Here is a 14,063-nt window from a genome sequence, read left to right on the forward strand (position 1 = left end):
CTTGGGCCTATTACCTCTCTCATTCGTTGCAACATGTCCGTCGCAGAACCGTGTTGCAGGTCGATGTTATTGAAGAGTTGATCTAACCTTTGTCGATCGGTTAGGTCTCCTCGTTTAAGAATCGAGCGTTTTAAGATTTCGTAAGGATCGGAAACATCAATAGTAAACATACTAGGTGTTACGTACCTGTTGAATTCGCGCGGTAGTGCCTTGACTACTGCGAGGAATTGCGCACGTGTGTCGATCACGCCGTGCTCGGATAAGTCGGCTTCTGCGTAGCAAAACCAGACTTCGATGTTGTCGGGCCAGAAAGGCATCAGTTGAAACGAGGACAAACGGGGACAAAGTCTTAAGTTTGAGTACTTTAGGTGTCTGTTCAGTCGTGATGAAGTATGAAGTACGATAATGAACGGGGGGGGGAAAAATATGTATCCAAGAAAAAACACGAAAAAAAATCACAATGTCTAAAAAAATAAAAAATAAGGCAATGATATATAAAAATCCCAAAAAGGAACAGACTCACAGTTGCAATTAGGTGTACCAGATCACGTCGGTCGCACTAATGATGATGTCACAGGTATTCAGTGTTTGACAACGCTTTTACCAGTAACACCTAATATAATTCGTTACCACCCAGAGAAATCAAAAGACAGAGTCGAGGAGATCGGAAGAGTGTATTTGGCGATGACCAATACATCGGAATTCTCTGATCTAATCTGGCTAGCGATTGCGGTAGATGTTGAGCACGGCGTTACCACACGTGATCTGGTTCGGATGCACGACCGAGCGCCTTCAGCTAGATGAGTCCACTAAAACTAATCTGGTCAGCATCCAATGTCGAAAACTTACAGAGCTATTTATTTTGGGGATTTATTTACCGCTACACCGAAAACGACAAAAAAATGGTCATGAATAATTTTTAGTCCCAAAAATCTGGTATAAAGCATAAAAATATTAGTGTACAGAAAATTAAGTGAAATGTCAGTGACGTGTCGAAGTGCATATATATATGCATATACAAATTTTCTGCTGACAGTTTCCATAAGACGATTGTACATTTCAGTTTTGTTTAAAAGACAGTGATGTTGTGGATCGAACGGAGAACTTTTGTCTCGTTTCCTGACCTTGACTTCCCATTTTGGGCAGGCGGGCTTTTGGATTACGACCTGTAGATTGATGCCGTGTCCTTCGAAATCTCTTGTAATACGGTTAGTTTGCTTGAGGAATCAAAATGCAGAAAATTTTCAGTGTTTTTTTCTTTAGAACAACAATTATGCCACTTACTCTGTATTTGGATTTTCATAATTGCGAAAGCCGTGCTGCCACGGCTTGTTGGTTATTGCTAGGAAATAGTGTTATAGGGTGTTAGACTATGATTTATGGACGACTTTTGAGCGACACTGGACTAACCTTGAAAGTGTACACCTATTTACTAATGCTGAATGAACGTTATACAATAGTTTGAAGAATATGGGTTATAATTTACAGTTGGTGGTTAAGGCTAGGAATTAGATTTAGGGTTTTCACCACGAACTGACATCACCTATTATGCCAAAACTCTGTTTAGCCAAACGGGTGGGTGAGTTTTGCTGCATTATCTAAGACCTGTTATCGTAAATCTGATTGGTTTGTCCATAGACTATAGTCTTGCCTTAAAGGGAATTCGCAAAGAAATTGTTTAACTCTCTTGAACTCCGAACTTGTTTCCCTTATCCTTTTCCAACATTGTTCGGGTTGTATGCTGTCCGACGTTTTCCAGTGCTTATCGATTTTATGGTTCCCGTACGGTGAAAACGCTCGCGTGCCAGCATTCTTGATCAGACATGGAACAGCTATTTAGATGCAACATTCTAAATAAGGTCTCACAAATAGAGTATAAAGTCCCTAGCATATCTTCGAAGCATTTTGAAGTTCGACAAAGTGACCACAATTCGAAAACTAGCAGCTGCTGCATTCCAGTAGGCAGTTACTCTCAAGTCGCGACTTACCAATAATTTTAGGTCTTTCTGTTTCCACACATGTGGTAGTTGTGTTCCAATGATGGTATACTAGTAACTATTACCATTTCCGGTGGTCATTGGCACCCTTTTTTAAATAAATGTTTGAATTCCAACTTTGCGACTGTCTAACTGATTACTCCAAATCACCTTTGATGTAAATGTGTTAAGCTTCATGCACTATTATTCTCCAAACTTTCACATGATCTCCAAAAAAATTTCGAGGGCTTAAGCAGTTTTAGTAATTCATTGACGCAGAGAAGAAATAATAGGGGACATAAAATGGTCCATCGGGCCACACCACTTTTAAACTGGTTTCCATTCAGATGGTGTCCCACTCATCTTCATTTCCTATCTTTGACCATAGGAAGTTCTGCATGAGCCCTAGGTGAGAAACTTTATCAAATCCCTTTGCGAAATTTGTAAACATTACACGGACAGAAAAACCACTTTCTTGGGCTATCATCCAATCCTCGCGATAAGTAACTTAGTCAAACATGAATGTCTGTCCCGAAACCCATGTTCCTCCGGCTTTAACAGACTAAATAATTTTACATAGGTAAATGGGTCTGAATTTTTCTTTCAAATACCGTAATACTAGTTAGACTGGCAGCTTGGTAGTTAGACATGATGTCTTTCCATTCCTAAAAACAGGCTAACGATAGTATCCTTCCAGGTCCTAGGGTGTTGATTTCGCGAAAAGGACACATTGAACAACGCTGTGAATGGCTTAGAAATTATGTTCTCGGGGGTTGGCAATAATCGTGGATGTAACCCATCAAGACCCGGTAACTTACCAGATTTAAGGCTAATAAGTAGTGAAAAATGACTTCCATTGTCATACGCACTGTTTTTGTAGTTGTCATCTCAGCAGTACGCCTATGAGAAGTGCTGATGACAACATTCTGGGAGTATACCACGCTAAAATAGATTGACAAGCTTCCATCCAGTGTGTTTAAATCAAATCAATTAACCATCATTGACAGGTATTTGGGACGTAGTTGCATATGCCTTTTCTCCCCCTACTTCGACGTGTGCTGTTAACTAAAGTTTTAGTTGGTTCTTAAATGATAAGAGTAATCAAACCAAAATGCGGCATGTCTACAAATTCGCTGACTGTCGACTCAAGGCTTGTCGTTATGTGCGGTCTACCTGGTTGTTGTTTGCTCGACTATTATGAGCAGTGGTAGATGTTAGCTCAGAACCAGTTTCAATGAGGCAGATCCATTCACTCGTTGCCTTCCTTTCGATATTTGGTTTCAAAGTCATTTTATACTTTCTACTCCAAGGACTAATTTCAGTATATCAGTCATTCAGCTTAGAAAGAAACCTAAACTTCGATACAAAGTGATAAGAATACATGTATGATAGAGTTTACCCGGACAACCAGGGTTTACAGATTTATTTAAAAACTAAAGTTGGAAGATAGCAGTCTACTCAAACACGAATAAAGGGAAAAAGCCTCAGTGTGCCACACATGGCCATGTGCATACGACCACTTTCAGGGAAGTCCTACTCACTGCCTTCTCGTGTAGGGAGTGTTGTTTACGAAATTAGAAGGACGAAAAGCGACTGTCCGGCGCTTTAACAGGGTTAGTGGATGTGGAAGATCCACCTAGGACAGTTGGAAACCCTGATTCCAAACCAATGGTGCACATGAGCTCCAGTATTCTGTAGGAACAAATGGCGTATGAACCTATTGTTGGTCACCCGCTACCATGGGACTGCATCTGTTGACGTTGCTCCACTGTCTTGTGGATTAGACCTTTAGGTCTAAGGCTCCGGGTGTGGCCCTCTTAAACATGAGACCTTACCAGAGATGGCTTAAAGTAAAAGCCAATGACAATCCTGCTGTACTTTTCCTTTACTTTCTTTGAAAAGTGAGGGGAACGAACTTTAAATGAAGGCATTCTTTCAGGTTGTATTTTTCTTAACGGAGCTGTTTTTCCCTTTATTTTCTACTCTCATCCACTTATTTAGTTTTGATTATACTCATCCTCCTTCCTATATCTGTTCACAATCTCATTTTCTTATATGTGTAGCGCATATCTATTTTAGTGCCCGTTTGTACCAATATTTGTGTGTTCAAGCAAATGAACCAACAATTATGATAATCAGTTCAGCGTTAAAAGAGATTTTACGCTACTGCATCCGTTCTGCACTACAGCTAGTGGTATGACAGTTGCAAGTAGTATGTACAAACAACAAATTGTATAGTTGAAGCTCCGGGAACCAGATTCTTAGTCATATCCCTGGCTAAGCAGTAAAAATGGAAAGCAGTTTGAACCTGTGAATACTTAATCTTAATCCACCAAACCACTGGTAAAATAATATGAAAGAAATCTCCCAACAAGTACATGCAGTCATACAAAGTCACTTACTATGATATTGAGTGCACAAAGTCACATCAGGGAATTGAAAGTAAAATCTGTAACTTCGACATATTCTTAATTAAATATACACACATGACAAAATGTCTATTGTGCCGTTTCTTTAGGGAGTTTGATCAAGTTCGTAAAATTTTCGTTGGGACAATAAGTTGACGTTACAGTAAAATCTGAAGATAGTTACGTGGTTCAACAATCAGGCAATTGTGTATCCGTTCCCCGTTTTACGTTGATATTATTCCTCTGTTATTTATTTCTGATCCTCCTATTTTTCAATACTATCACTATTTTTGTTCTCACTCCTTAGCTTCTAATTTTAATGAACTCCTTTCTCTGTATTAACTTGAGATGTGACAAACGAGATCGAAATATGTTTTGCCATGTTCTCTTTCCGTCCATACTTTCCAAACATGTGTAGAATCGCAGAGGTCTTACAAGTCTATGTACAGGGTGTACCGAAAGCTTATCCAGTATCTAAAGCAATACACTAATAAATATATCCTATTAAAAGTTAATCAAGAATAAGCTTAACTGTATGATACTTTAGTAAAATATTTGTGGAGTTTCGGTGGTCATACTATGGAACTAATGATGTTAAAAGAGAAACCAGTAGCGGCTACGTTATAATTTTCTTTCTTTTTAAAGGTAAAGATGTGCTTCCGACATAGATCGAATCTATTTAGATGGTGTCTTCTAACGGCTCTTGTTATTCATTATTGCTACATGTCTTTCAGCTCCGATTTCTCCATAATATCATTTTGTTTTGTTTAGCACTTTTCTATTGTGAGTGAGTAGAGGTAATCGACCTATTGATAAACAAGCTTTTTCTAGTTTCCGGTATTCACTTCCGGCACATAGCTAGTAATAAAGTCAGAATGCCTTGGGTCCTTTATTGTTGTACGGTGTGTCAACCAAACGAGTGCTTGTGTTTATTTGTCTCTGGAACGGTACAGTACAGATTGATTTTGGTTTATACAGCTGATAAGGAAATCGAGAAAGGGTAATGTTTACCTGTCTATAGAACCTTGCCACTATCTAGGCTGGTGATGCCACCTGGCCACCCAAATAGTAATGTAACAAGGTCCTTACTTGGTTGGTAGCTGATTGTCTTGACCACTCAACCACATTTCTATGTTTGCGGGTGAAGCTTTCACACTCGGGCTACTATTGTCTATAAATGATAATTTAAGTGACAAACTAAGCCGGTACTATTCAAAACAAGTTGTCATTTAACTTTGTAGATGGACTTTAGTAAATTCCATTCGGGGAAAAATGTTTTATTCAAATCATCGAAAAGGAAATGTTACTAATTACTCTTAGGGAAGATTAAGATGACATCAATACGTAAATTTTCACTCAATTGTTGCATCTAACGTCTTTTGTGTATTCCTTAATCATCAACCAATACAATAGATAAAAGCTATTTAATCAAGCCTAAATGTCTACCAATCATGAGATTTCCAGCTATTGAAGATACCTTCAAATGTATTTTATAAGTGTCTTATTCGTTATCGTATCGTCCACTGATTTTGTGTACTTTATTGTCCTTTTGATATAATGTAACATGTAATAGGCTGAACCGTCAAACCTTTTCTGTGAAAATGTTCCTCTAGGCGAAATGAGACTAAAATCACCTTCATAAATATACTAACGTAGGATGTATTTTATGTCCCAACCCATGCTTTTTATGTAGTTATTAAACATCGCTCTAACTCAAACCTATTCTAAGTGTATTCATTTATTCTATTAATCAATAAATCCATTATTTGTTTTCCAGGCATGCGAACGTACAGTTCGTTGTATGGCCTCGTGTAATACAAATGGGCTTCTGAAGTATTATGCAGATGTCATTCTAAATGGGGATAACCTTATTTCACTTACTCAACCCCACAATAGTTTTGATAACAACGATTCTACTGAAAGAAAATATACTAATATAATGGCTCCTCGGACAGATCCTTCCTTTGTTTCAATGCCCGTGCAAGTAAACGGTACTTCCGATGCTATTAAAAACGATAGTACAATGGGAAATGAGGCTGAACAGTCTGTTTCTTCTGAACAGGTTTCAGCTGATAAATCACAGAGTTGTCTTGCTACCGACAATGAGACATTAATTCCAAGCTCACAATCTGATCATATTTCCACAAAGCTTCAAAATCAAACTGTTTGCGACAAATTAATTGATTATGAGAGAACTCTTCAAAATCATTCTTTGCTCACACAACGTTTATCTGTCTGTTCTCAGCGTTTATTTCATAATCGCACTAGAGCCCTCAGTTTATTAACACGGTTGCTCGCCTGCAACTCTTCTGTATCACAAGATGAATTACTTTCCAGCGATTCTTTGCCTAGCATTATATCACCAAACTTGACGTATGAAGATACAGAAAGTAGTACTGACGACGAAGCTGAAATGAAGAAGGCTTTGTCCAGGTTCGTTTATTAACTCACACAATAAACCCGTTTGTTTAGCTCTAAACAGTCTTGGTTATACACTCGTTCCGTAACGCATTCAAACTGGCATTGGTTATGTACAGAAATAAAACATGCTGAAAAATGTTTACAAAATCTTTATATGTTAAAAAATAACTCTGATCAGGAAAAGTTATCTCAGTATCAAAGTAATAGTAATAACATTGAAAATGATGCAGAAGTTAGCTGTTCTCGTACATCTCCATACATAAATACCAAACGGAAACGACATACTTATCACAATCTCTCATCACCTAAATGCGCTAGTGTGATACAGGAACTACGTAAGTTGCTTGTACTCTCGACTACTCTTTTTAGGCAAACATTCACTTAGTGATCCTCACATTAAATGCTCTTGCATTCCCCCATTTATTGGACCATGCATCTTATGCTGTGGATCTGAACCAAGTACTAGTCACACGGAGTTGGCAAATAAATCAGATGAACGTGATTTACTTATGTCAGCCCACTCGTTATGTAGTCATATTCATCCTAAATTGTCAATTCCAGGAGGTTGGTTTTATTTTTTTATGGTTTATGTCAGATTTCATGTTTTTTTCTATTTTCAAACTGGTCGTATCCTTGTGAATGTAAATAAAAGTTGTTTAGTCACTTTTTTATCCATACTAAGTTTCGGAAATATTCATTTTCTTTTCCGTCCATCGACTAATGATAAATTCATTGGTGTAAATGGATATTTTGGATATCAATTCTCACTAACTCCTCTGTTTTAGATGTTTGTATCCGACCAAATAGTCGGTATTATACTGCTAACCATAATCAGTTTTCCTATTTTTGAGTAAACCCTAGGTATTATGTAAAAAGTAACTCTGTAGGATTTAGACTGCTGGTACTGCAAGTATTTAGATTCTCATAATCAAATCCCACTGCATGACATAAATACATTCTAAAAGTGGAGTATATATTTTTATTTCCGCAAATCAAAAAATGGAAGGTATGTGTTTATATATATGAGCTCCATAAAAGAACATTTTCATATTCCCTGCAGTTTGATGAATTTTGGAATAGGGGATGACATGGAAAGGTAATGTTACTCAGTTTGTGACATAACACTGTTGAATAAAGTATATTTTTTATTGAATTAGTAGTTTATCATAATCTTCCATGCATTCCCTGTGATTGTCAAAAAATGTTATACAGCAGTAACTAAGGTCACTATAATATGGTGTGCTTAAAAAATTAAGTGATTACTATCTATCCTTTTCATTATCCATAACAACAATTGCTATAGTTGGGGTATGATCGCATAAAATCATTATTTTTGTGATACTTTTTCTATTACATTTGTGGTTGCGCACACTTTTTTATTTGCTTAATTGTGTGAATGAAAATATTCCACTTCATTCGAAAATGTTCATGATGATCCTGTTTGTAGTAGAAAAAATTCCTCTGAGTAATTTGTAGCTTACATACTAGCAAACTATTTATTTACCGTATGTTTTAGGCTTTTTATGGAATATTCGTTGTCTGTGGCAGCAATCTAGTCAACAAATCATAGACAACGTAAAACCTGGTGTATGTAAGTATCAGCTCAAGTTGCTACACCGTATTAATACAGTGATGTAATGCCATCAGAATGAATACCAATGTAGTAGTCGTAGTAGTATCAGTGGTAGTAAAAAAATGATTACTTATAGAGAGTAGGATTCGAAAAGAAAGAATTAATTCGTGAAATGAAATGTGGAATGTGAATCTGATCTAAGGAAAGTTTTTTTATATGAGTGTTGACTAAACCACATGAACACAGTCACTCAAAGTTCGACCGTTTAGTCAAGAACTAGGTATCAGTAATGAGACGTATGTTGATACAAGTATTGAGTATGAGAAACGGATGCGGTTCGCAATATAAATATGTCTGTTATTCATGTGAACTATAAGGGTATATCTGTCTACACTCACTAAGAAACCACAGAATTCTTTGACCTGACATCAAGAAGACATTACTATTGGGATTAATTATGAACCATGTTACCCGACATCATCCAATGATCATAATGATTACATGTACTTCAACCAAGGAATCTGCACCTACCAACATAGCTTGGACCAACAGAAATTTCAATAATTGAATAAAAGTGTTATCAATCGATAGCTTGACTGTATTTCTGCGAGACATAATTAGGGTTGTAATAGTCATCTGTATTGATATATCCAACCTTCGAGATGGTGGAGAAGATTTGTAGCTCAGGTGGATGATTTTGGTGGTGTTTTGTTCTCCACGACCAAACCATCCAGCTCAGAGAACAAAACACCACCAAAATACCCAACCTTCATTTGGGATCTTTATCTATCAATACAGCACTGAAATCACTCTGATAGTTCAGATTTCTCTATATATGAGTATTCTGTGCTAGTTGTTGGCAAAAATATTATAAAAACCTGTCTGCTTGCTTCTCATGCTTCTGACAAAGCATTCGCATCATAACACCAATGTTCGCAACACTTTAAGATAATATTAGTGCGTTTTTTATCATTATTTCGTATACTCCGATTATTTAGATCTAACTGTTAACAAATCATAGTTGAGGATTCTAGTCACTAGGTTTATATGGGTATTGTTACTAATTAAAATTTCATTGATTATGTATTGACAGTTGTTATAATTCTCTCTTACGGTTATAACCCAGCTATTCCCATTGCTTAGTATTCTCGGACACCAATTCACTCGACAAGTCCCCAAATCAGAACACGGTTGAACAGGAAAGAGATTATATTCCAAATAACAAGGTTAGATGGAAGTAAGAAGCACAATAGGGAAATCGTTAGTATATTTATAGTTTTTACATGAAAAGATTTCTAGGGTATTCTCCAAGTATCGACTAGCGCTGATTGGCTAATTCTTATCCAATCAGCGTGCGCCAACACAAACGTGCATTGAGCATGATTTAATCCAATCTATGTCCCGCTAACAACAGTATAGCTAATTCATACGACATTTGCGAATTTTCATGAAATCATGAATGACATCATGATTCACACAATCGAGATTACTATATAATGACGACTAATGCTTACATCATAATTTATTTTAGATGTCCAACTAGGTCTTCGTTTAGAATCCCGTCTCGCTGCATATTCATCAGTTCATTTCCGACCCCATAAAGCCACTGTGCATCGTGTTCAACCGTGGGACAAACCAAATTGCCTTCAGCCATTAGAGCCTATTAATCGCCATACACCTAATACATCTAAGCTTAGCACTCAATCCAATCAACCAACAGTAAAACCACCAAAATGTCCGCCGTCACAGACAAGAAATTCTCATTTACGCAAGCGCAGATTACTATCGTCCAAAAACTCACGTACTTATCCTTTATCCTCAGCACATTCAGTGACGTTACCTCCTAAAAATCCAAGATCTGTACAGGTAAGATTTGTATTGTTTTCGCGCCAATTATGTGTTAATGGTGCTTAATTTGCATAATACACAAGTTTTATTTATTTATTTAAACACATAAACATTGGTATAAGGAGGCACCAAATAGATATGCGCCACATAAATCATTCGATTTGTGTGAGGGCTGGGATACTGTACGGGTGCCCAAACAGAAACAGGTGGTTTCCTTAGGGGGCCACACCCGGAGCCTTAGACCTAAAGGTCTAATCCACAAGACAGTGGAGCAACGTCAACAGATGCAGTCCCATGGTAGCGGGTGACCAACAATAGGTTCATACGCCATTTGTTCCTACAGAATACTGGAGCTCATGTGCACCATTGGTTTGGAATCAGGGTTTCCAACTGTCCTAGGTGGATCTTCCACATCCACTAACCCTGTTAAAGCGCCGGACAGTCGCTTTTCGTCCTTCTAATTTCGTAAACAACACTCCCTACACGAGAAGGCAGTGAGTAGGACTTCCCTGAAAGTGGTCGTATGCACATGGCCATGTGTGGCACACTGAGGCTTTTTCCCTTTATTCGTGTTTGAGTAGACTGCTATCTTCCAACTTTAGTTTTTAAATAAATCTGTAAACCCTGGTTGTCCGGGTAAACTCTATCATACATGTATTCTTATCACTTTGTATCGAAGTTTAGGTTTCTTTCTAAGCTGAATGACTGATATACTGAAATTAGCCGTACATAGTTGAAAGTGTAGGCACTTGTCGGTTGTCAATCTGAATATCGCGAGTTCAATTCCCGGTTCAACTTAATCGGTTTGAACTGTCTAGTAGCAGCTGATCAAGAGAATAAACCCATATCTAGTAAGTAAGTTGCGCTAGTACTGCAAAGAGTTAAAGATATTGCCAAATCGCAACAGTTTGGTATTTATGTATGTGTTGCCTGATAACTGAAAATTAATTTGCAAAATTACTGAGAAATATGTATTTACATTTTGGTGTGACAGTAATTAAACTGTGTCACTATTCATTAGTATTTAAAAACAGTATTCTAATCAAATACAGTGAAATATACTAGTCATATTGTTTCTTATTATAGTTACTCTGTAGGTTTCTAATGTCAATGTATGAACAATCACAGTGTCCAGTTCAGATTAATGTTTATTGACTGTGTTGTATTGTATCTTGCGATTATGTTAAGCTCAACCTAAGGCACTCATTAATTACGAACACTTTTTTGATCCTGGTTAATCTTTTGTTTCCTTTTTCATGCTGTGTGATTTCAGCTTGACGTCATATTCGTAGAATCATGGTTTGTCACTATTAATAATGGTGACTATCTGTATTGCCTAGCTATCTTACTTTCTGGATATATCATTTCACTTATTTACCATGTACATGCTTAAGCGTCTAAATTTGAGATCCGCCATTTTTATCTGTTTTCGGTACTACATAACTGTCTAAACCAAAGTAGATAAGGTTAGGGACGAGTCCTTCACCTCCCGCCGCAGTATTTGAGTGTTCTTACCATCAGGCTGTCGAATTTACTTCACATCTTTACTAATATTGGGAGTTACGTTAAAACTCCTATAGGTCAGTATCGAATGTCTAGACTATTGATTTTTTACTGATATAATTCACATCATTTGTACAACGTTTTTGTTTGTTGTTTTTTCCTCACAGAACTCCAACAATAACAGTAATAATAATAAAACTGAAGAGCAATAAATCAAGATAAATCTCAATTACATTATATAATCCTCGAAATATTTGTGCTTTTTCTGTCCATTATATGTGTATTGTATATGCTTGTGACATAGATTATTAGATTTCCTTTATATATATATATATATATATATATATATATATATATATATATATATATATATATTCTCATACCTGTGTAACCTTTCTTTTTTATTATTACTATTATCCGGTAAACAATTATTTATTGTCTGTTTACATCTGCATGTATGCATGTATTATTATTACTATTACATATTTATATACATAAGTATATATTATGGTGAACTTGTATTAAACGCATTTATTATATCTAGTCCTTCACTGTAATTTTCAACAGTAAATTATCTTCATGAAGGGGAAGGTTTTGGTACACTTTTCATTCCTTAATCTCTAGAAGAGACCAACTAAAATTCACTGTTGTGTCTGTTCGCTTTATAAATCAGATAAAAATGACAAAATATTATTAACAAATCTTTCATATTTCTTACTATAATCATTTATTATTATTATTGGTATTAGTAGTAGTATCTTTCTATCACATCACAAAAGACCATTTTTATCTTATTTCTATTTACGGATTAATGAATTTTTGTATCATGTTCTTCTCATTCTCTTTTTTCAAATTCGAAAATTGTATTAATCTGAACTGTTTTATATTTGCAATAGCGAGGATAACATACATTTTTTTCGGTTTATAAAGAAAGTGTGTTAATCGCTTCCTGTTGTTGTTGTTGATGTTGGTGTTGTTGCTGTTTTTCTTTAGAAAGAAAAACTCTATTGTTAATTATATTTTTCCTCTTCCTTCAACCATTTCTCATCGTTTTACTATTGTATAACAACAGAAGTTTGTATATTTTTCTTTCTTTTTTTAAAAAAAAACTGTATATTCTTATTCAATAATCTAATCAGTGCAATTTCCGGTATTTTTCGTTGTTGTTGTTGTTGTGATGGTGGTTATCACTTGTTCAGTGGTAAATCGTCTTATTTTTCTGTACTCCGTAGATATAGTTGATGAAGAAAATTAAGAAGATAATGTAGGTTGATTAGTTGACTAAAATTCCATTTATTTGAATTAATAAAAGGTATGTGTGTTTTAGCCAAAGGTCAACTGTTAAAATGTTAATGAAGTTGCGTACGTCTGTTATTTCATGCTTTTATTATCCCTAACCCCGATAGCATATTGCATCTTCTATATTCTTGTCTCTGTTCTAGATTGCAACCCCAAGATAGCTTCTTGATATGTCAAAGATATGAGGAATTAACCACTTCAGAGTTAGTAAGTGTTCAAATATTCTATCTCTTCACACCTAAAGTTAGTGTGACAGAAGTGTTAGTGATACGAAAGAGACCTTACAACATCAGACAAATATTCTACACTTTACTTTGTTTCTGGTGATCAGTTGACAAGTTTCTGAGTTTACTTAGGTTATCTAAGAATATATATATATATATATATATATATATATATATATATATATATATATATCAGCAAATAGACAGGTTGCCAGTTACCAGTTTTATTGGCATAATGATAAAACTAGGTAAATCCTTATGAATTCAGTTTCCTGACTACTAATACCCTTTGATGTTATGAAAAACCACACATTCAATTTTACAGGGTTCTTAACATGATAGAAATATATAATTTACACGACTAGAAATAAATAGATTTTCACCCTGATCACTCAAAATTTAGGATACTGTGAACATGTGCATCAAGTTGTTTCATATGCCGTAACAAGGTTGTTTGGTGTGAATTGACTTGTGTGCATGAAAAATTGTAGGTTAGTACTTTCATTCAATTAGAGTAAGTTAATTTTAGTAAGAAAAAAGAAGTCCGAATTCTATGTTTTTTATTTATTTAAGTTACATGTACGATAATCCTTTGGGAATGTACCATGATAAATTATGATGAAACTTCCGTATACCGTCTTCTAGAGTAATATAGGTTTTCGTGTGTGTTGAGTTTTCCTCTATTGTCTTAGTAATTCACTAGAATGTAAATGACACTATAGATTTTAATGTCAAATGAAATTGATTTCTGATAAATTTTCACGTATAATATTGTTTAAAGGGTAATGGTGCATAGTTTTATTTCGTATCG

At 35.7% G+C, this 14,063-nt stretch overlaps 1 protein-coding gene across 1 annotated transcript; it reads left to right on the forward strand.

The window, feature by feature from the left end:
* The first annotated feature begins 1,077 nt into the window (after positions 1-1,077).
* MS3_00004971 (uncharacterized protein) lies at positions 1,078-13,332 on the forward strand. Its single transcript, XM_051212971.1, has 6 exons — positions 1,078-1,208; positions 6,162-6,817; positions 6,857-7,140; positions 7,175-7,369; positions 9,910-10,244; positions 11,897-13,332. The coding sequence occupies exons 2-6, from the start codon at positions 6,186-6,188 to the stop codon at positions 11,939-11,941; spliced, it is 1,491 nt and encodes a 496-aa protein (XP_051068901.1). The 5' UTR covers positions 1,078-1,208; positions 6,162-6,185; the 3' UTR covers positions 11,942-13,332.
* Positions 13,333-14,063: the final 731 nt, after the last annotated feature.

This window comes from Schistosoma haematobium, chromosome 3 (genome assembly GCF_000699445.3).
Source record: "Schistosoma haematobium chromosome 3, whole genome shotgun sequence".
Classification (NCBI taxonomy): Eukaryota; Metazoa; Platyhelminthes; class Trematoda; order Strigeidida; family Schistosomatidae; genus Schistosoma; species Schistosoma haematobium.

What these genes read in the sequence shown, in the direction of transcription:
- MS3_00004971 (XM_051212971.1), top strand. Translation starts at nt 6,186, where the DNA reads ATGGCCTCGTGTAATACAAATGGGCTTCTGAAGTATTATGCAGATGTC. An exon ending in TAGTGTGATACAGGAACTAC is followed by an intron (nt 7,141 to 7,174) that starts GTAAGTTGCTTG and finishes TACTCTTTTTAG; the next exon opens with GCAAACATTCACTTAGTGAT. An exon ending in TAAATTGTCAATTCCAGGAG is followed by an intron (nt 7,370 to 9,909) that starts GTTGGTTTTATT and finishes AATTTATTTTAG; the next exon opens with ATGTCCAACTAGGTCTTCGT.